The sequence below is a fragment of the Haliotis rufescens genome, unplaced genomic scaffold (assembly GCF_023055435.1).
Source record: "Haliotis rufescens isolate VD_foot unplaced genomic scaffold, xgHalRufe1.0.p SCAF_19, whole genome shotgun sequence".
NCBI lineage: Eukaryota > Metazoa > Mollusca > Gastropoda > Lepetellida > Haliotidae > Haliotis > Haliotis rufescens.
The window spans coordinates 1,752,157-1,776,086 of NW_025963879.1; the positions used below are offsets into that span (position 1 = coordinate 1,752,157).

General features: G+C 42.8%; 1 protein-coding gene across 2 annotated transcripts; it reads right to left on the reverse strand.

Annotated features, from left to right (window-relative positions):
• Nucleotides 1–373: 373 nt before the first annotated feature.
• Nucleotides 374–23,004, reverse strand: LOC124113022 (serine/threonine-protein kinase Nek11-like). Of its 2 annotated transcripts, XM_046473262.2 has the most exons (14): nt 22,380–23,004; nt 19,615–19,780; nt 18,595–18,743; nt 13,754–13,915; nt 10,828–10,977; nt 10,327–10,405; nt 9,154–9,248; nt 8,373–8,510; nt 7,947–8,022; nt 6,921–7,050; nt 4,330–4,509; nt 2,567–2,803; nt 1,367–1,451; nt 374–1,084 (listed from the first exon to the last, which is right to left on the reverse strand). In XM_046473262.2, exons 1-14 carry the CDS (start codon nt 22,520–22,522, stop codon nt 877–879), a joined length of 1,998 nt encoding a protein of 665 aa, XP_046329218.2. In that variant the 5' UTR covers nt 22,523–23,004; the 3' UTR covers nt 374–876. The 2 variants fall into 2 exon arrangements, with proteins under 2 accessions (XP_046329218.2, XP_046329219.2); XM_046473263.2 differs by lacking the exon at nt 4,330–4,509.
• Nucleotides 23,005–23,930: the final 926 nt, after the last annotated feature.

Consider the following 23,930-nt stretch of genomic DNA (forward strand, 5'->3'; position numbering starts at 1 on the left):
TACTATCGCTGCCACCAGTCAAAACTCCCCACTGTGAATAGGTGGCCACAACCATGCTTGGAGTTGAACTCGCAGCAGAATGACCGTTATGTTTACAAACAAGTGACGACTGTTGTGACGCCAAATACACTTATCGCTGCTAAATTACTTTCTTCGTTTGTCAATTTGAATTTCTGTTTCATTAAAACTATCGTGTTATTGATATAGTAAGAATCTAAGGGAGAAGTTGGTTAATTTTCCGTTAGTCTGCAATCTCGAACCAATCTGATTATCAAAACAACAAAGTAAATTCGTCTGGAAAACATGGTCAGTCGTAAACCTTTTCAAATTGAAATATGATGGCATTCCCAAAGACATAAACAAAAGTATAAACGTTACTACATATGGGGTTTGAGGGCAAATTTCAAGATTCTTGTAATGGCCGCGCCCACACTGGTGGCAGCGATGTTACCGAGAGTGTAACGAAGGTGTCACTCGCTGGGAAGGAGCTTGAATCCACCAGGGAGGTGACAGTGCTCTCCCTTGGTACAATCTGACAGGGAGGTGACAGTGCTCTCCCTTGGTACAATCCGACAGGGAGGTGACAGTGTTCTCCCTTGGCCACTTTATTTACAGTTGATGACCCTTGATATTCACAAAGCAATACCTTTAACTATCACAAGTTTTCAAAATAATGTATGACAGTAAAACATCGTAAAGCTACAAAACAATTCTAGATTTTCAATCAGATCATAGTTCATGTAGAACGCCATTAAATAGAAGGAAATCTATAATTCTATATACATCTCACATCCTTTGTGTTCCTAGTACATATTTGCAGAATTTTGTAAATAGCTTCCCCACTTGAGCAAAATGGTGTCCACAGTGACTGAGTTGCTAGCTGTTTTCATGGTATTTGGCTTGTTCCTCAAGAAACAGTAGCTGGTCCACCAGGAAACAGTCGGACGGATTCTTCACAAGCTCTCGCAGGCCCTGCATAATGTCTTTCTCACTTTTATTGGCACCCTCCTTCTCGTAGCGGGCTCCACGCAGGTAGCTGTACGCCTTCTCAAATGTCTCCTTACCCAGCACACTCTCGCACTGACTGCAGACAGTTAAGGGTAATCACTGGTCTGTAGTCAGAGTACATATATGTCACATTTTTTAAGAATGATTAAATCTGGATGGTCAAATTTACATGCTTGTGTGCAATCTATTGAGCTAGGTGCACTTATAAACTACCACACACAATTCCTATTTTACAAAGGTTCACAACATCCACAAAGAGGTTCAATGTTTTAAAGCCTAAACATATACTGACACATTTTCAACTGCACAATGATAGCAAAGTGGAATATGTGAGTGAGAGACAACTGATCAAGGATACGCTCGGAGATTCTTAATCTTCACCCCCCTGGCATGTGGGCCAAATGCTCCTGAGACCGTGTCATCTGCTACAGTAATGGTTTGCTCTGGAAAACAATATACAATTGAATCACTAGCTGCAATATCACAGACAGAACCATATTCTTACTAAGGTTCAGTCCCTTTATTATGGATGGGCCAACCCTATTAATATTTCACATCATCTGATCTGATCCTGATACTTACAGGCCACTATTGAAAAGCTGGAACATTGCAACAAACACCCCCCTAGATATTCAAAAAAATTACAAGGCCATAATAACTTAATGATTAGATTTTCACAAACACCCCTCCACATCTTTCTATGTATTGTCCATCTAAGTACCCACAGAGGGAGAAAATTAACACGTGTGTTCCCTTCTTTCATCACTAAATGGAATACACCACATACATAGTCCTACCAAACATTTATCCATCATCTGAGTTTACCATACACAGACCTACACTCCGATTTATCCAAGGCACACTCCAGACATTGTATAAAGTCCTCTACATTGCTGTGAGTTTACCGTACACAGGCTTACCCTCAGTTTATCCAAGGCACCCTCCAAACATTGTATAAAGTCCTCTACATTGCTGTGAGTTTACCGTACACAGGCTTACCCTCAGTTTATCCAAGGCACCCTCCAAACATTGTATAAAGTCCTCTACATTGCTGTGAGTTAACCATACACAGGCTTACCCTCAGTTTATCCAAGGCACACTCCAGACATTGTATAAAGTCCTCTACATTGCTGTGAGTTTACCGTACACAGGCTTACCCTCAGGTTTATCCAAGGCACACTCCAGACATTGTATAAAGTCCTCTACATTGCTGCGAGTTTACCGTACACAGGCTTACCCTCAGGTTTATCCAAGGCACACTCCAGACATTGTATAAAGTCCTCTACATTGCTGTGAGTTAACCATACACAGGCTTACCCTCAGTTTATCCAACCCTCATCACTCCAGACATTGTATAAAGTCCTCTACATTGCTGTGAGTTTACCGTACACAGGCTTACCCTCAGTTTATCCAAGGCACCCTCCAAACATTGTATAAAGTCCTCTACATTGCTGTGAGTTAACCATACACAGGCTTACCCCCAGGTTTATCCAAGGCACACTCCAATTATTGTATAAAGTCCTCTACATTGCTGTGAGTTTACCATACACAGGCTTACCCTCAGGTTTATCCAAGGCACCCTCCAGACATTGTATAAAATCCTCTACATCGTTGTGAGTTTCCTCCTCTGCCACCAGGGTGCGCTCTTCATCCATCATAATGTCATCATCATCATCATAATCTTCAGGCTCATCATCACCAATACCATCGTCAGCATTGTCATCTTCATCATCATCAAAGTCTCCCTCAAACTGTGAGTAGTAAGTCTCGGCCAGCCGGGGGTTGTCAGGAATGCCTGCACAAGAGACAACAGCTGGTCAGCAGGTACCACACACCACTCCGCTCGACTCGGGCAGTACTATTCCAAATCACAAACTGATTTCAGGGAGAAATATGCTTTTATACACATGTAAATTGTCATACTGATTAGAAGGTTGGCTGTGCAATTAAACATAAAAATCTTCCACCAAGCCTCTTTCAAAGTATTTACAGTATGAAATTTTTGTACAATAAACATGTTCAAAGCCAACATGATGAAATAAGTGATATCAATGAACACGTAAAATTATAATCATGTCAGATATTGTATAAGAAATATCCTCTGTACAACTCATGCAAAAGATGTCAAAAGAACATCACTACTGACAAGATAAAGGATTGGGAAGCAGAAAATAATGCAATCTCATCAAAATCAGATTTTGGTTCCTGCTAACGCTAACAAAAATCTGAGGACATCCTATTACAGGTCATGTCAGAACAATCTTTCATCCAACCAATCACAGCATCGCTTACCAGATCGGGAAAGTGACAACCAGAATGTGTTTTCTAATTATGCAACCTCGAAAAGGTTAAGACGGGGTATTCTGAACGATAGCTATGAGCTGTACAGTGTCTACCTCTATTCAATGGACTAAACCTTTGAAACGGGAGAGACCTTCCACAGCCCGTGGGATTTACTGCCATACAATCTTGGCCCTTTATTAGACATTCCAGAATATTCCTTTTGTTCAGTTTTCAAACTAATCAACATTTTTCAAAGTGTAGTCTGGAATGGAAGTTCCCAGTTAAACCTAGTGCTTTAAAGCTGGAAAAAGTTGCTTTCTGACTGGCAAATGTCCACTTCTTGTTTGACATTTCATTAGTTGGTCAAATTTCATGAAAAAATCGTTCTGTCATGACCTGTATTGGGATGTCCTGAGATCTTTGTGCAGTGGTAGCGAGCACTAAAATCTGATTTTAAAGAGGCTGAAGATAATGTTACATGCAAAATACATAAATAGAAACATGATTAATTCAGAAGAATTGCAACAAATCGAAATAGCAACACACCTCTATAGTTGACTCTGTTCTAACAAGATGGCATTTCCAGCATATAACAATTGAGAGCCTTGGACAATTTGTCTAACAATACTGCTTACACACGTCAGTATGATATGGGCACTTCCCCAGACATGACTACTCCAGGCTATGAAAGATGCCACTGGGCAAAGTTTCATATATTGATTCTAATGGTGAAATGACCCTGAAAGAAATAACTTTGATGTATATCCAAGCCGTGCTTGTCATACCAGTTTAACAAAACATCCTGGTGTCTACAGATTGTTATCTTCTATCTCCATGACAAGAAGAACACTTGTATTCTATATTTGTGCCAGTTTAGACAGAGTCGACTGTGAAGCAGAAATGTTTGAGTGAAAGATTGTAAGTAGGTGTTGTGTAGGACCATGCACACACTTGTTAAACAACTCAAAATATATAATACAAAATCAACACAAAAAAAGAAAGAAAACGATATACATATTCAACACTGAGAATACCCACCATCTTTAAAATCTAACGATGAGTTTTTGACATCATAAACCATTGTATCTCGTAAGGGTGTGATTGGCCTATCCTCCTCAAAGGGTGAATGTAGAGAGGAGGAAAACCCCATTGTCCTCACTTGCCGTGGAATTACTGTCTGAAAATCATCTTCCTCCTCCTCGAAGTGGTAACCATGTGCTTATTGGGAAAGGAAAACTCTGTGAGTAAAGACATGCAGCTAAGTAGGCTCACTACAGCAGGGCAACGCCACACTACTTAAGTCTTGGTAAACTTACCCCACCAAGTCTTATTACCCCGGTAATGAGGTAGCTGTACCAAGTTATGAGGGTGCCAACCCCCTCCTCACCCCCCTCCTCACTCTGAGTCTCATTGCTCATCCCTGAATACTATTTAACACAAATCTCAAAAGTATTGAGAAAAGGGAGCGATTTGAGGTTAAATTACTGAAAATGATAAAGTATATAAAGAAACGTTTTACATACACCACTATTTTTTTAAAAACAAATACAATTTTACTTGCATGCTGCGTACCATGCTTCCGATTCCCGAATACTCTCTATACAGACCCCTGAATCCTGCGTACCAAAAAGAGGGTTGCCAGCCTCAACTCTTGTGTCTCATCACCTGCCCACACACAAAATGGCTCCAGACCATGATGTTTTTTGTTTTCTTTTTAAAGCACTTAAAGAACTTTTCAAGTCAAATTTTGTCTTTAGAGCCAGATTCCACCTTTTTGCGTATTCCATACAAAGTGTGTCAGATCCACACGAGAACATCACCATGGGCTTTGTACCGCAGGGAGTGTGGCAATGAGGGCACGTGGTACCCTGGAATCAGGTTTACTCGTATAGATTAGATATGTGACATGGGTGAATCCTGTGTGCATAAACAGACAGAAATACAAGACTGTAGAAGGCCTTTTGTACAGGCCCATGTAGAGAAATATGAGTGAGTGAGTGAATATGGTTTTACGCCGCTTTTAGCAATATTCCAGCAATATCACAGCGGGGGACACCAGAAATAGGCTTCACACATTGTACCCATGTCGGGAATCGAACCCGGATCTTCGGCGTGATGAGCGAACGCTTTAACCACTAGGCTACCCGACCGCCCCAGAGAAATATGAACAATCATACAGAATATTTTTAAAGTATAAAGTAGTTGTTAATATAACCCGATTTTACCCATGCAATGCTCACAGTGACCTTTCATACACTTTGCTGGAATCCTGATCAGAGCTGGAGAGGTGGCTTTTGTCAACACGATTGTAAGATGACAGCCGAACATGTGATATGGACAAGATGAGATTTGGCATTGACATTGGCGAAAGACATTAACTGGAGGTATTCACTGATACATTGATTCATAGCTAGTTTACACCTAAACATATGATGTATGATATGCCTACCCCGGTGTCAATTCATAGTTTAATTTTCTGTCGTTTTTCAAAAAGTTTTGCAATAACCTGGCCTGAAAACTACCTAAGCTAGCATTAACTAGGTTACCACCTGTTAAATTTGATTGCATAATAAATACTATGAGAAGAGTCTAAATTTAAAAGTCGTACAAGTTAAACACAAACTGGCTGATAGCAACAACCTTTTGTCAGCTGAGTGAGTGGGTGAATTGGGTTTAACGCCACTTTTAACAGTATTCCAGTTATATGACGGCGTGTCAGCTTAATGTGTGAGGAAAGCCTGAAGTGATGCAGGTCTCACACATTTACCACTTCGGTGAAATTCACGAGCATGGGTATGGTATGACAAGCATAGAAACATAATCGGGGCGACCAGGATTAGAACCCACAATCATAGGTTTCTGGCCTGTCCAATTGACACAACTCTGCACAGCGAATCGCAGCGCTTTAGATGACTGGGCCACCCGTGCCCCCTTGTCAGCTGAGTGACATGGAAGATGGAGGTGCTAATTATGTATTGTGAGGTATGGTATTGAGGCAGGTGTGTCATGACACTCCAATGTGACATGTCCTTGCAATCACTCCCCCAGTCATCAGTTCCGTGTCCATTGTCAGTAACGCAAGGTGTATGTCAGACTCTTCTCATGCTCCACCATACTGACTACCCAATCCACAGCATACAGGGGAAATAATTCTACACATCATTCCATCCAAAACATGTGAGTCACACATCTTAAAACAGTATATCTATATTAGCTGTATTTGTTATTTTTGCACTCCAGCTTTAGAAACTTCCCTTCATGGGTACAATGTGTAGGCCAGGTCTCTCTCACCTTATGTTATTGGAGCATGCTAAAAACTGCATAAAACCACACTCACTCACTCACCAAGAGCAGAGAGGGATATTTGTGTTTGAAACACAGTTGAGTGTTTGTTTACATTATACTGTTATATGTATATGACAAACATAATTACAAACCTACTTTGATCCCAGTGCCATCAATTCTCTCCACCACTGCACACATGCTTCAACATCTAATAATCCACTTCCCATTCTCCCCCTACAAAGCATGTCAACTACATCTACACTAAGGTGGTCTGCATGGCTGTTAGTAGGTACTCTGCGAGTGAGTGAGTGAGTGAGTGAGATGAACCTCATATCAACTCTCACCTGGGACAGTGTGCATCCGTAACGCCCGGCCGGAGTAATTGGAGTCCAGTGTGCCAGCGTGTTCTGCACTCTTCGACAAAGCTCTCCTCACTTTCGGCCCCTCCCCGTCTCCTCCCGCCCACACAGGTACCTGCAGCACAACAACACTATTCTGAATTCCAGTCCAAGGGTGGTCAACCCTGCTGGAGCTGGGGAAGCAGTTGTCCTGCTCCCTGCACGACATGAGACACGCACACCAAGGGTGGTCAACCCCTCTGCCGGAGCTGGGGGAGCAGTTGTCCTGCTCCCTGCATGACGTGAGACACGCACACCAAGGGTGGTCAACCCCTCTGCCAGAGCTGGGGAAGCAGTTGTCCTGCTCCCTGCATGACGTGAGATACGCACACCAAGGGTGGTCAACCCCTCTGCCAGAGCTGGGGAAGCAGTTGTCCTGCTTCCTGCATGACGTGAGACACGCACACCAAGGGTGGTCAACGCCTCTGCCAGAGCTGGGGAAGCAGTTGTCCTGCTCCCTGCATGACGTGAGACACGCACACCAAGGGTGGTCAACGCCTCTGCCGGAGCTGGGGAAGCAGTTGTCCTGCTCCCTGCATGACGTGAGACACGCACACCAAGGGTGGTCAACGCCTCTGCCGGAGCTGGGGAAGCAGTTGTCCTGCTCCCTGCATGACATGAGACACGCACACCAAGGGTCAGGCCTTTTAGTTAATCATTAGATTTTAATACTTTTTCATACTTATTACTTAAATTACTTAAAAATGTGAGGAAGATATTTTACTTAAACTGTTCAAGACATCTGTGTACATTAAATGTCCGTTGATATGATTCACATGAAGCAGAAATGTTTGGTAGATACATCATACAAGAGAATCATATCTTTGAAGGAATGGGTTGCTGGCTTGATGCCTTATGAAGTCTTTAATATCAAGATGTTTCATATGGAAGCAAGGGTCTTAAGGCCTCTTCAGATAAACAGTCTGGAGAACATGATATCTTTCAAACACCTTGTTCCGATCAGAGACTTACTGAAGTTTTGCTGAGAGATTCTTTGATTGCTGACCGTCTTATATTGTTCTCTTGTAATTGCACTTTCGCATGTTTACTGAAACAAAAATCATCATGAACAAAAAATAAGTTGAGAAACAAAAAGTCTCATTTGACAACAGCGAGGTCAAATTTTGACAAAGTGAGATGTGAGTAGCAGCCCAACATTATCCTGGAGCTGTGAACTAGTTTCCCCTCATTATAGCCTCGACAAATATGCTTAATCACAACTGACTTAACAAGTGAAACCTATCTACTCTCCTCTTCAAACACATCACTGTTTCATTAAAACTGCCTCAACTGCTGATCCACACTGGTGGACTATGTTACGATAAAGCAGACATTGTGAGATTCAGTCCAATATTCCCAGTGGACATTAACAGTTGGTCTTATGTCGCGAACTCTCACTTCAACATCTTCCCCTTCTTGTCAGCCTCCTCCATCTTGCGTAATCTCATCCTCTCCCGGGGAGACATGTACTTGGTGTTCACCGGGGTCGTCTTGACCTCCGACTTACGCAAGTCATCCAGATGCGACTTCTCACGTCTTTACAAAAAAACAACATGTTCAATAAAATGTCTTTAAACAAAATTATATAAAGCCAATAGAGTCAGGGTATTTCTGCTTGTAATATCAAACAATAGCACATGCTGAAACAAAGGTTGGATGTGTGCTGTCTTTGTAGAATATGTGTTCAGTTATGTTGGGATTATTACTGCTTATTTCTACTGACATATGTTCATGTCCTGACCCGTGAAGATCTGAGGGTAGTGTCTCTCCCCATGAAGATCTGGGGTAGTGTCTCTCCCCATGAAGATCTGGGGTAGTGTCTCTCCCCATGAAGATCTGGGGTAGTTTCTCTCCCCATGAAGATCTGGGGAAGAGTAGGTCTTTAGAAACCCATGCTTGTCTCTCCCCATGAAGATCTGGGGTAGAATAGGGCTTCAGCAACCCATGCTTGTCATAAGAGGTGACTAACAGGATCAGATGGTCAGGCCTGCTTACTTGGTTGATGCATGTCATCGTATCCCAACTGCATGGATCCATGCTCATGATGTCAATCACCGGAATGTCTGGTCAAGATTTGATTATTTACAGACCGCTGTCACATAGCTGGAATATTACTGAGTGCAGCGTTTAACAACAAACAACATTGATGGCCTATCCCATCACACCCCTTCTGACTTACAGCAGCTGAGCAATCTCTTCTGCATCCCTGTCTGCATGATGCTGACTGCTGAAGTGTTTCATCTTGTACTCGTCGGACAAAGTGTCCTTCATTTTCTGAAAAAGCATCTTACAGTCAGTCACACAACTCATCTTGAATAAGTGAAGTCATCAAACTGAAGTCACCTAATATCACATGTAAAAATAATTGCCTTTAAGTTAAGTTCATGCAACAAAACATCTTTATTAGCATTACTCCAACATACTAAATTTAAGCAGAATCTAAACATATTTTTGATGCCTAATATGGGCATGCTAGGAGTGCATTGTGACCTACTGATTCAGCAGTATTCTAGTTGCATCATGATTTGTTTGTTTGTTGTTTACTGCCGCACTCAGCAATATTCCAGCTATATGACGGCGGTCTGTAAAATAATCGAGTCTGGACCAGACAATCCAGTGATTGACATCATGAGCATCGATCCATGCAATTGGGATACAATGACATGCATCAACTAAGTCAGTGAGCCTGACCACCCGATCCCATTAGTCGCCTCTTACAAGCATCGGCACCTTTTACAGCAAGCATGGGTTGCTGAAGACCTATTGTTACCCGGATCTTCACTGGTTGCTGCATCATGATGACTTGTCAGACCTGCGCCCCTGGGCCAGACAAACCAGTGCCTGACATCCCCACTGTCAGAGCCAAAGACACAAAACCAGGCAGGTCATACATGCTGTCATCTAATCCCCACAGCTCTTACAGTAAGCATGGCCCCTGGGGACCTGATCTACCGTGGATTCCCCCCAAAGGGCTCTGTCTGAACAGAGAACATCTACTTGTGAGTGTTCTACGTCAGTCATAAATTAAGCCTTTTACAGCCATTTGCTTTTTTCTTTTTAACTTGAAATTCAAGGTACCAAGTTTCAAGATAATGAACTTCAAGTCTGATAAGTCGACATTTTGTCACCACTGCTACTTGTTCACAGTGTAATGAACTAAAAAAACATGTACACTATATACAAGAACTCTAAAGGTAGCACATAATCTTGAAATTTCAAGAAAACTTGTGTATCTTGAAATTTCAACATAGCATCTTGAATAGTGTCTTGAAATTGCAAGAAGAGGAAAAAAGCAGATTCTGTAGTGTTTAGATTTTATCAGTGAGTAGGTGTTGATATTTTCAATACTCACGGTCATGTGATTCGCTATGAAAGGTAGTTTCACGACTTCAGATGCTGATGGTCTTTCATCAGGATTTTTTACTAACATTCTGAAACAGACACACAACTTTCACAACAATCAAGTAATTAAATCATGCATTTAATTTCCTGAAGGTAGGTTGCATTTTCAACATCATAGTCGACCCGTTTATAGAAAATATTGTCTAAATGCGAAACTAATTTCACACAAACAATCTTATCAGTCAGATTTGTTTGTCTGTCTATTGCTTATTGCTGCATTCAGCAACATTCAAGCTATATCATAGTGGCCTGTAATAAATCAAGTCTGGACCCGACAAAACAGTGATTGATATTATGAACAATATCCCAAACTATTCGGGTATGATCACACACAATCAAGCAAGTCAGCCTGACTACCCAATCCATTTAGTCACCTTGCATGAGAAGCAAAGGTTGCTGGGACCAGTCTAAGTAAAAGGTAATTCATCACACAAAAATAGTTGGTTCTTACTTTTGAAAGACTGTATTTAGTTCTCGCGAATACTTCTTTGGCAGATCCGGTGGTTTTCCTTCCACTATTTTGTACATGACTCCCATCAGACCCTGGCCATTAAATGCATGCTCCAGTGCGCACAGCTCGAACAGTATACAGCCTATGGACCTGTGGTAAACATGGAAGAGTGAGTATGTTGGGTATAATGCCACTTTGAACAATATTGGAAATTGTATTGCATATTAATATACTTATCCTATCTCACACTATGCATCTCTTCTTTCTTCTTCGAACCTATGTGGAAACGTGTTTGAACAGAGTTTTCAGTTTCTAAACAATTCACCCAAACACATCCCAGCATCACCATGGTCACCACTCATACAAACAGGTCATGCACTATACTCCTGTGCATAGTGACCTACACAACTTAATCACATGATTTCCCCTGCCACAGCATTCTCTTTCATCAGAGTTAACAGGCTAGAGTTGTTGTTGACGTGACCATATCCCAGTCACAACATGACATTGAAGTGATAGTTCAACATATTTGTCTGTTGCCATGTGCTCTTGCCGGATGTCAATTTCGGATCCCTACTGCGCATGAACTAACAATATAGTGTTTGCCTTACGACTACTCAACAGTTGTGATGCGGGGATGGTTGGGAGGGCATATAATGTGTGAGATAAGATAAGTATAGAAATATACAACTTATCCTATCTTACACTATGCACTTATACAACGGTGGGATGGAGGGGCTCAGATACCCTGCCTGTAATAGACTACAACCGGGAGCCATACACGGGGAAGCTGGTGCTAAACAATGAATTTAACAAAATATCTAAAACACTGTCTTATGGACAATAACTTATGAGAGGGAAAAACACATCAAGGCTGGAGATACGATCCTGATACGTTAGTCAGACATTAGTTTAACGTCTTTTGGGGATCGAACGCAGCCGGGGATTTACGAAGAAGCGCAATTGACGTATAACGCGTTGAATGCCTTCATTTTGGAAGTTAGCCGAAGTTTGAAGCTGTCATTCCTGGGCACGAGAAAAATTGAAAAAAGTAGAACCCAGGGGTCGCAGTAACCAGACTGAAACATTCTATAGGATGTTTTGAGAGCAACCTAACAATGGTCTCCTGGAGGATTGGAAACTGGCTATCAGGATACAGTTGGTGATGCGGTGTGAACGTCATTGGTGGATCCGCAGTCAGCGAGCGAGACGAAGGAATCGTCCAGGATGGCTACCAAGCATGTCATGTCATCACACTCAGAACAAAGCTTGAAGAAACGGCATCGTCCCTGCCAGACACAGCAAGTCTCATGAAGGTCAGAGGCAGAAAAAGTTGTACTGAACTCCTGACAAACAGGGTGAGGAGCAAGGTCATTGCTCATCTTATCCTTAACTTGAAGCACATTCAAGACGATTTAGAGGGGAACCCGGTCAAAAATCAAAACTGTATTCTCTAAATATTCAAACACACATCTCCACTGAGTGGCGATGAAAAAGAGAATGATGTGGCAGGTTAATCACATGATTAGGTCGAGTAGATCGCTATGCACGGGAGTACTTATGTATTTGGGTAGTGACCGTAAGGAAGCTGGGATGTGTTTGGAAGAACTGTTTTTTTAGAAACTGGAAACCTTGTTCAAGCTCGTTTCTACATAAGATCGAAGAAGAAAGAAGAGATGCATAGTGTGAGACAGGATAAGTTTAATAATTTCCAGTTATATCATGGTGTGTCAGCTTGATGTGGAAGGAACGCCTGTCGTGACGCTGGTGTTAAGACGTTTATCACCTTGGTGAAACCTACAACCGCAGACATGGTGCTGACAAAGCTAGAAATGTATAATCAGGGCGAACCGGAATACAAACCCATGATCTGAGGTTGATGGGATGCCTAAGGGATGCAACTCTAAACTAAGATTGGACATGTGAGCCATGACTCCTGCCCCCAAATAATGGAAGAGAGCGACAGAAATCTTGCTTAATACTGCTGCACTGTTGTAGCTATATTCTGAACCAGGCAAACAAATGCATGGTAGTGTTAGTGCATCTTAACAAGGCAAGGGAATAAACTGACTATTAAAGGCGGGAAATCCGTGGCTCGATGGTAGCGCATTGTGGCATTTACAAGTTATGTCGCTTCTATGTTCCTCCTAATGACAAATCAGATTCCATCTCTCCTTTCACTTGCTATTCTACAAACAAAGTGGCGGGGCCCAGTCCAGACGATCTGATTGATAATCAAGATCTTTATTGGAATAAAATGGGTCTTACCTCATGAAGTACATAAAATCACTTGAGCACTTTCATTAGGACATGAAAACAGTTGAATAACATCTGTCAACACCCAGTTGACAGTACACATGCTCTGCAAATCCTGCAATTGACCGAAATCTGCACAGCAGTCACCAATTTTTTTTTAAGCCAATGTCCATTTCGTTCCGCGATTTTGATAGTTCAGCCAAAATAAAACTCCACAATTCCTGCCTAGTTCGGCAAGGGTGGAAATTAGACTTTTACAGTCAGATAACTCCCTTGCCCCAGGGAGATGGTGTTAGTGCTGCACACTGGCAGAGAAAGTTGACACAAAGTCTAAGATTACAGCTACTAATATACGGTGGTCATGACTGTCTAATCTTGGCTACATGCTGATTAATAATGATCCTGAACAGATGATTATCAGATTCATATGGTAATATGTTTAAATTGTGACACTTTAATAATAATACACTAATACACAATATCTGTATGTCAAATGTTCTTAGGGACTGACCATTTCACACTCTGGGAGGGACTGGAATTATTCTTTTTTAAATATTGGACCCCCAAAATATTCAGTTCCTTCTTTCCAAGAAATGAATGGCATAACTTGAAGTAGAGCTTCCCTCTCAGAATATTTCATGGCTGGTCCCTGTTCTGTTTGTGGTCTCACCATACATCCGACTTGGAATTGTAGCCTTCATGTTTGAGTACTTCTGGGCTCATGTAATAAGGCGTGCCTGTGAACGTGGACGCCATGTCGGTGGTGCCCATCAATATACGAGAAATGCCAAAGTCGCCAATCTTTACCATGTTGTTTCTAATGAATATATTCCTGAAACAGACAGAATCAACACAATATAGATAAATGCAAGAAATTTCAGCAAAATACACTCACTCACTCACTCACTTTTGAACAACATGACCTCCGTTACATCCGAACAACATGACCTCCGTGACCTCCGTTACACCCAGTGTCAGAAGACACATGCCTTACATGTCATTATTGTCTTCACATACTTCCCTCAGGACTGATGGTACAGCGGGGAGGAAGACGTCACTGAGAGGAGGGCCATTGGGTAATGCGGGATAAGTATAAAATACACATAATACTCGGATTAAGTAACATTTTTAACTTATCCTGCATTACATATTGCACTTTATCCGATGGTAAGTGGTGCTGCATACCTTGAGTCCAGTGCTAGGATAGCTGTCACGTGTCATGGCATCCCGTAGAGTAGTCATGTAGGTTGGGCTTGCCAGAGGTGAGGTGAAATGGGGTTTAACGTCGCGTCCAAGAGTATTGCACTTATATAGCGACGTTGGGCTTGCCAGAGGTGGTGAGTCTCTGCTACTCTTCGTGCTGTAATGGCGAACCTAGTAAATGGGAGTTTAGATAAGAGTTTAGATAAGCTGGGAATGCTTACTACAACTCCTCCCCTCCTCAAACCTGGGAATGGTCTGACCAAAGGGGCATGAGGGTAGGCTGCATTGCAGGCTACCGACATTTCTTGTGGCTGACAATCTGCTGAACCACCACCAAGGGCCAAAAACCATGTATGCCATCCTGGTCTTCCAGGGACACATCATGGAGGTAATGGCTCGCTAATACAGTGCTAGAGCTCCAGAAGCACCCATCCAGAAGCATCCCTGCAAAAATAGGATTTCAGTGAAGAGCAGTGGTTGAAGCCAGAGCCCGGATCTTGTGGGGGTTGCTGGCCCTGGGGTGCTCCAATCCTGCTGCGTCATAGGCCTGTAGGTTTGTGGCTCTTAGCCAGAAGGGCAACTTTACAAGTGAACGGGGCCTTGCTGCTTCTTATGTAGGCTCAGGACAGAACTTCAACTTCTGGTCCTCCAACCTCAAACCTGTATCGTGGACAGCTTCAGCACTGAGATGTTTCTTTACTCTTACATGGAGCAAGTAGTCCGCTACGAAATGTGCCGTTGCATCCCTTGGTGTCACGTCTTTTTGCCTATAGAAGATCTCAAAGGAAGCCCATTTGTCCCCTGGTGGATGGTCTAGGCGTCAAGTTGGAACTGCTCTGGGGTCAGATGGAGGTGGTGGCTGTGAGGGTCCTGCAGTAGACTGGACCACTGGCAGCCATGGAGCTGGTTGGCTGGCGATGCATCACAGGTCCGGGCACCAGCTTCTTGCTGGCCACTGCAGTGCCAAAAGAATCAGAAAGAAGTTGTTGGTTCCTTGGGCAGGTGTGCCAGCTGGGGGTACACATAGGCACCCCTCCCAGTCTATGGCTAGAGCACCGACATCCAAGGACTGAGGCTCTGGCATTGGTGAACGTCAGCAGCTGCTTGTTGTGTCTTGTGGCAAAGACATTGACGTTTATGCATAGCAGTTGGGAGACGGGCGGTCCGGTGGTGATAGCACATCGGCTAGGACGTTCCCGCACCCTGGAATGTGTCTCGCTCTGGGCTCTCACGGAATCCCATCTATTAGGGGGTAAAAACGGAATGTCTGGTTCAAAAGGGAGGTCAAGTGGGTTAATCCCTGCTTGTTGATAAACCAGACAACCGTTTTATTGTCCGTGGCAATCATCAACCTGCTGTTAATCAATTGGTGAGCCCAATGTTGTACTGCCAGGGTGGTGGCTTCTAGTTCCAGATTGTTGATGAGCCACTAAGTTTGTTCTGGAGACACGAGCCCTGCCGGCCTGATCTAAAAAGTGGACTCCCCACCCTTGGAGTGAGGTGTCTACAAGAGGTCATTGGATGCCTTAAACTCTGTCAAGGAGAGGTCTTCTAAGGCGTTCGACCAACCACCAGTGGTGGTATTGGTGTAGATGGTTTGGCAACGTAACTAGGCTCTGTAATTGCTAGCTCCTTATGTAAGGTGCCACAAACAGTTGTAGCGGTCTGCCGTTGAGCCGTCCCCTGCCTGTGAGGTCTTGTGCTGATGTGACAAGGCTTAGTAGAACTTGCCACTGGTGGACTGATTGGGGGCCTGCCAGAGCTAGAGGGACAAATGCGACTATCTTGTCCCATCAGTCTGAGAGGCCGTTGGTGGTATCAAAGATTTCTTGGCGTTGATGAGCCAACTCAGTTGGTGAAGCAGGCGCATCGTAAATTACAGATGTAGTTGCCTCTCTTGGGGATTCATGAGGCAGTCGTCTTTGTATGACATGAAGCCGATCCCCCTCAGGTGTAGGTGGGAGACTATCGGCTTCGTAATATGTGTGAATAACCATGGGGCCATTGAAATTCCAAATGGAAGAACGGCCGATTGGTAGTGGCGGCTGTTAACAATGAATCTCAGGTACTTCCTGCACGCCAGGTGGATCGGATGTGGAGGTAGGCGTCTTGGAAATCCAGTGATAGGAAGTGGTCATCTGGACTAGCCAACGTGCAGCAGCGGCAGCATGGTCATTCTTTATGGTGCAGGTTGTAAATAAAAATAGCACTGGTTGAACACCTTCATGTTGTGAATTATGCGAAGCTTTGTTGATACTTCTTGGGGACTAAAAACACTGGGTAGTAGAACTCTAGGGTTAGCTCTTGTTGGTCCAGTTCCTCTATGGCCTTCTTTTCCAGCAATTGTTGATGCTGGCGGAGGAAAATTTAATATATTTTTAATATATTTAATACAAACAAGTCCCCAAGGAGAGTCCAGTTCTGCCAAAATTGAGGCAGTCTTCTCCCTACTGGTGAGGCATGGACAGTAACGGCTGGGTTGGGTGTGGTTGGGAAGGTCCCAGTCGTGTCTGCCTTCTGGGGAGTATTCCTGTTGCCCTCCTCTCAAACAGCTCGTCTGTCCTCTGTTCTCTCCACTTGCTCATCCACTGGGACTATCGCGTTGTTAAAGGGAGTTGACGATGTCCATAGTTGGTGGAACCATATTGCTTTAACACTTGGAGGCCCTATCTACTTACTAAAGTCGGTGATGCCAATGTGTGAAGAATGTGGTCCTCAGGGTCCCCAAGTGCTTCAGCTGCCAGGACAGTACAGGCTGGAATTGCTGTTTCTCATCAGTAGGGTATTCACCCAAACGCGCGTCCATGGCTGCTAAGGATGATGTCAAAGCCGACAGGTGGGTAAGTGTCTTCCATAATTCCCCATCTAGGAATGAGATCTGGGGATCTGTGATCTTGGAGGATCCAACTCAGGAGGAGCCAGTCCTTCTAGACAAGTCTTTGGCGACTTTCCGCATATGCCTGGCCATGTACCGGTTGCTTCTTGGCATGCTTAGGTGGTCGGAAGTGGAATGACTGTTTAACCCCAAGAAATCTTTGCCTCTTGAATGAATGCATATGGTGGCAGAGTAATGGACTCCAGGCACCCACCCTCGTGACAAGCCTTCTGGGGTCTGCACCCTGGAGTGATGCAGCTGACCAGAAAACCAGCTATCCATGGTACGACTTCTGAAAAACTGAGGAACCATCAGGTTCCTCTTTGTCATAGTCTAGATCCGAAGATAGTTCACTCTCCTGACGTGAAGTAGAAAGGGATTACCCCCTGACCGCTGCCTTGAGGTTGAGGTGCTTTGAGGCGATGATCTATAGGATCCAAGTGAGTGCCTGACGGGAGTGACTGTGCTACTACCTCATTTTCCGATGATGTCAAGCGCCCAAGCGGGAGGCGAATACTGCGCACTCGAACAAGGAAGCGCCTCAACTTGAGGCCTCACTGGAAGCGTCACTACTTGTCGGACTTGGGAGTCTCAGTCTTGGGCTTGACCATGCTATCATTTCGAGGCAATGAAGCAGCAGAGGAAAGGTCAGACATCCTGCAACAGGCCTATTGTTGTTTCCTTTTGTTCACTACTCTGAGATAAGTAAGGAAGTCTGAGTCAGAAAGATAGACGCAAACGGGAGGACATTTGCTGGATGGGATACACTGAGTCTGGCAATCTGGTCAGCGTACATAAGGGTCCTTCTCCAATTCTTGCCTTTACAGAAATTGATCTGGCAGCAAACATCGGTAGACTGGGAATACAGGCGAAACCCAATAAACATCATAAAAGCCAGCTCGAGTCTAGCCATTTAAACTGTGCTGTGGAATCACAGTCAAAAGCATTGAGCAAGTAAAAATATATTTCACTTGGCAAATAAGCTTAATTAAACGATAATATGAAGGAAAACCATAACAAAAGTGACAAACATTCATATCAAATATGGGTCTCGGTGACATGAAACATTCGTGCCAAATACCACGCGTAGAAAAAGCTGAATACTCGAGTCTGCGGAGGCAAACACTGGATGTCACGGAGGTCATGTTTGACAAAAGAGTACTGAAGATGCTACTAGATTGTCATTCATTTCCAGTTAGAACTTTGTTTGTAAGAGCAATGCGCAATATCTAATGCAGGATAAGTCAAATGTAGGTACTTTATCATGTGTATCTTTATTCATATGTACATGAAAAAACTGGGATTCAAACCAATGGTCACTGGTTTCTGGCATGCCCAAGGGAAGCAACTGTGCACAGCAAATTGCAGTACTTTAGACGACTGGCCACTCGTTGCCCCAGAGCCATCAGTAACCACTGAATGAAGCTACTGACCTTGTCTTGAGGTCCCGATGTAGAACACGTCTACTGTGCATGTACTGCACCGCCAACAACAGCTGCACCAGCCAATCAAGAATGCTCTTCTCATCAAATGTTGTCTTGGACTTCTTACAATCACCTATCTTAATGTCAAGGTCTCCACCCTGGTGAAAAGAAAAGAAATTGAATGTAGGAATGCAATCAATTATAAACAGGCAAAAATGGAAAGCACTTCGTACAGTTGCATATGAACATTCATGACTTATCATGCTTCATCTTTTTTTTCTAAGAAACAGGACAGTGTTTAAACAAATAAGTCTTGAAAATAACATTTCTGATACAAGAAAAGGTCTACATATCAAAAATGAATATTGAGAATAATAATTTACAATGACATTGAAGAATGCATGATTCTGATTGGTTGAAACCCCTTTTAAATATATTAAAGCCTTTTCACAAAAAAAACTTGTGAATGAAAATATTGATAACCGACATATCGATTTATAAAAAATGGCTGCTGATCGATCACCCAAAGGAACTGAAAAATGTATTGATATTTCCTCTATTACATGCTTGGTCTCTATTACAAGTCAAACAGTGCCCAATAGGTTGCGATGAAATTAAACCATACATCTTTGGACCAAGTTTGGAGAGTTCTTTGTCAACTTCTTTTTGAAAAACTATGTGTTTTGAACACTTATTTTGAACTAGTCAAGCATATGGGTGATTTAATGTAGAACTAATATAGTATTTGTTACATATATAACTACCTGTGACCACTTTATAGAATGTTCTAAGATAGCAGACCTTTGTATCTTGTGTTTTATGCATTGCAAGAGAGCATTGTTTTCAAAGTGCTGTTGTCGTCATGGTAGATGGGAGATAAACCTACTGTGTTTTGAAATTTGACGTAGTCCCACTGTAGAGTAGATACCTCTTATTTATACATTAAAACCATAAGCATGATGATATCATCTAACTGATGTATTCATCAAATGGTTTCCCTACAATTGTTTATCTTCCAGTCTCACTCACATCACAGTATTCCGTGATGATGCAGAAGAACTCCCCGTCGATGAAGCTGTCGTGGAACTTGACGATGCTGGGATGGTCCAGCTTGGACAGCAGTCGAGCCTCATGCATGGCGTCCACCGTCTCATCCGGCTGCAAATCCCCCACCGAGATCTCCTTCAACACTTTCCTGCACAAACAGAGACACAGTACAGACACAGTACAGACACAGTACAGACACTGGGTACACACACATGGTACACACATGCATCCACCGTCTCATCTGGCTGCAGATCTCCCACCGAGATCTCCTAAAACACTTTCCTGCACAAACAGAGACACAGTACAGACACAGTACAGACACATGGTACACACACATGGTACACTTTTTGAACACAGAACAGACACAGTACAGACACTGTACAGACATGTGGTTCAGACACATGGTACACAGTAGGGACACTGTACAGACACGTGATACACAGTACAGAGTAAAGACACTGTACAGACACATGGTACACAGTACAGACACAGTACACTGTACAGACACGTGGTTCAGACACCTGGTACACACTACAGACACTGTACAGACACGTGGTTCAGACACATGGTACACACTACAGACACTGTACAGACACGTGGTTCAGACACATGGGACACAGTACAGACACAGTACACAGTACAGACACTGTACAGACACGTGATACAGACATGGTACACAGTACAGACAGTACACAGTACAGACACGTGATACAGACATGGTACACAGTACAGACACTGTACACAGTACACAGTACACAGTACAGACACTGTACAGATACGTGATCCAGACATGGTACACAGTACAGACACAGTACACAGTACAGACACTGTACAGAGACATGATACAGACACAGTACACAGTACAGACACAGTACACAGTACAGACACTGTACAGACACGTGATCCAGACATGGTACACAGTACAGACACAGTACACAGTACAGACACTGTACAGACACGTGATCCAGACATGGTACACAGTACAGACACAGTACACAGTACAGACACTGTACACAGTACACAGTAGACACTGTACAGACACGTGATCCAGACATGGTACACAGTACAGACACAGTATACAGTACAGACACTGTACACAGTACACAGTAGACACTGCACAGACACGTGATACAGACACAGTACACAGTACAGACACTGTACACAGTACACAGTACAGACACTGTACAGATACGTGATCCAGACATGGTACACAGTACAGACACAGTACACAGTACAGACACGTGATACAGACATGGTACACAGTACAGACAGTACACAGTACAGACACTGTACAGACACGTGATACAGACACAGTATACAGTACAGACACTGTACACAGTAGACACTGTACGGACACGTGATACAGACACAGTACACAGTACAGACACTGTACACAGTACACAGTACAGACACTGTACAGACACATGATCCAGACATGGTACACAGTACAGACACAGTACAGACACTGTACACAGTACACAGTACAGACAGTACACAGTACAGACACATGGTACAGACACATGGTACACAGTACAGACACTGTACACAGTACAGACACGTGGTACAGACACAGTACACAGCACAGACACATGGTACACAGTACAGACACAGTATACACAGTACAGATGCTGTACAGACACATGGTACAGACACAGTACACAGCACAGACACATGGTACAGACAATGTACACAGTACAGACACATTGAAAAATCACAAAAACTAAGAGACAAATCATGTCTTGATTCAACTATGATCAAGAATCCACCTTCATTTCTAACACTGGACAATACTTAGAACTGTAAGTATTAAGAATCACAGTCTTAACTGCTGATTACAAAGTATTTTTGATATATTCAGTCAATGAGGCATAGTCAGGTACAAAGACTACCATTTACAAGTGGCTTAGATGTTTGGCACTCAGCCATTTGTTTTGTTCACATTTCGCAGGAAGGTTAAATACATTTGTGCAAAGAATCATGAGAATTGGAAGAGTTTTTGTTATATGTCATATTTGGCATCAAAATAAACAATATTTCTTTAAGGGATAATAATACTAAAAGCTGCTTATAGTTACCATCATGATCATACAAGGTGAGGTGAGGTGAAATTGGGTTTAACGTCACGTCCAAGATTATTGCACTTATATAGCGACGTGCATGCACGTGTGTGTGTGTGTGTGTGGCTGCTTGTACTAGTCCGGACTGATGCCGATTTATAGTGCTAGCTCCCCGAGATACATTGCTGCAGTTTAACATAAATACCCCACTCAAAAACAGTATACTGACTCCGAGCTGACCAGTCCTTGTTTTAGCCCCTAAATGCCAAGTGCCAAACAGGGTAACAACAAGTACCATCTTTTAACATTTATGGTATGACGCGGCCAGGGATCGAACCCCGGACCATCCGCTCCCCAGGCAGACGCTCTACCTCTACACCACGGAGGCGGTCTGATCATACAAAACTAAAATGTCAAATAGAGATGTAATGTCAAATTTAAGTGACACATCTTCAAACAGGCATTGTACACTGTTCACATATACAACATCATGTTTTTTAAGATTATGAATCAAGAAAAAATTAAAAATTCTCTCATGAAGTTGGTTAATGTGAACATAATGATGTGTATCATGCATAATTAAAAAAAAATTGTACTTTATGTAGTAAAAATTAAATCCTTACAATATTATGAAATTTGTTATAAAAATAAAAATAAAATATGTCATAATCCTGATAAAATCCCACTTACAGTTCATTGTTATTGCGCAGATCCTTGCACAGAAAGGCCGTTCCAAAGTTCCCACTGCCCAGTTTCTTCACAACTTCATATCTGTTGGCGAGGACACGGGCAGAGTTTGTATCCCGGTCCTTAGAGGGCCTACTAGGCGGCATCTTGACTGTGACAAACACTCATTAAATCAATCACGTCCACCTATCAAAACAACAACACGTCCACGGCTGATCCAGACATGTCAATCTCTTAGCCGTATATTTCTTAGTTCACTCGTGTGCCGACGACCCACTTTCTGAACAGGTGTGCGGTTCGGTGTCCGCTGACGGTGTCCGCTGACACTGCCGCCAGGTAGAGGCAGGGAGATGTAAAATTGATAATCAGGGCCAGATCAAGTGAGAAATGCAGGAATATTTGGCTGTTATCTGCCCTGAATACTTGTGTTTTTTCACCTTTGTGAAGCTCTGTGGCGACACAGCACGGCCATTTTGGCGTCCTTTTGTTACTCCGCGACCCGTGTCGCAACATGCCCGTGCAGGAATTGATGGGAGCTGCTTGCTAGTAATGGACTGCATTTTACTAAAGAACACATTTGTTTGATTTGCGTAGTTTGTGTGTGGCCATGTCTGACAATAAACATGTGTGTTGTCATGATTCTTACAGGTGTACGACATGTCAACTCGCTCACCCGACATGCGCATTTATAACAGTAGTATTTCCGGAAATAGTCGTCTGCAGTGACATTAATTAGCTTCATGTATCAAATTGAAAATGACATTTTTCTGCCGATGCTGTGAACATATTAATACATCCATAATAACTATGTCTTTTCGATATTAATTTTCTCAATAGGTTGTTACAGAAGTTAACGCAACTGCAGTGGTGGATATAATGTTTCACATTTACAAGCGTGCATGTACTGTGCAAATGATAAATGATAAATGATATATAACACATATGTGTACACACTCAGTGACAAAAAAACTGTTGAATCTAATAGCACTAATATGTCTATATTAGCATCATATTTAGTACATTTTATTTGTTATGATATATATATATATACCGTTATTAGCAGAGGTTACCAACTCAACTTGGCCAGACAGATTTGTACTAGACACGGCATTGGACTGGTGGATTTAATTACACATTGTATACATCAGTGATGCACAGTGTGGTATGAGTGAATACAATGAATCATGTTTGTAGTTAATATTTAATATATATATAGCTATCCAACACTTTAACATGTTTAAGTTTGAGCTGGCAAGTGTGGGAACATGTGATCTATGTATTTATATACGTATGTATGTTCTTGTCAAATTTGGTGCAAGGTTGAGAGATGTTAGTTTGTAAAGATCACCTTTTACCAGATGTTCAAGGTCTTGTTCCTTTCATAGTCTCATCCACCCATGAAGATTTGGGTTAGAATAGGTCTTTAGCAACCCATGCTTCATGTAAGAGGTGACTATGCTTGTCATAAGAGGCAACAAATGGGATCGGGTAGTCAGGCCTGCTGACTTAGTTGATGCATGTCATCGTATCTAAGTTGTGTAGATCTATGCTCAT

Bases quoted from the DNA above. Each gene is read 5' to 3' on its own strand.
- LOC124113022 (XM_046473262.2), bottom strand. From the start codon at position 22,522: ATGCCGCCTAGTAGGCCCTCTAAGGACCGGGATACAAACTCTGCCCGT. The intron at 8,023-8,372 runs GTGAGAGTTCGC...TTTTTGTTTCAG, and splicing joins AAGAAGGGGAAGATGTTGAA to TAAACATGCGAAAGTGCAAT. The intron at 4,510-6,920 runs GTGAGAGTTGAT...TTTCCCAATAAG, and splicing joins ACGGATGCACACTGTCCCAG to CACATGGTTACCACTTCGAG.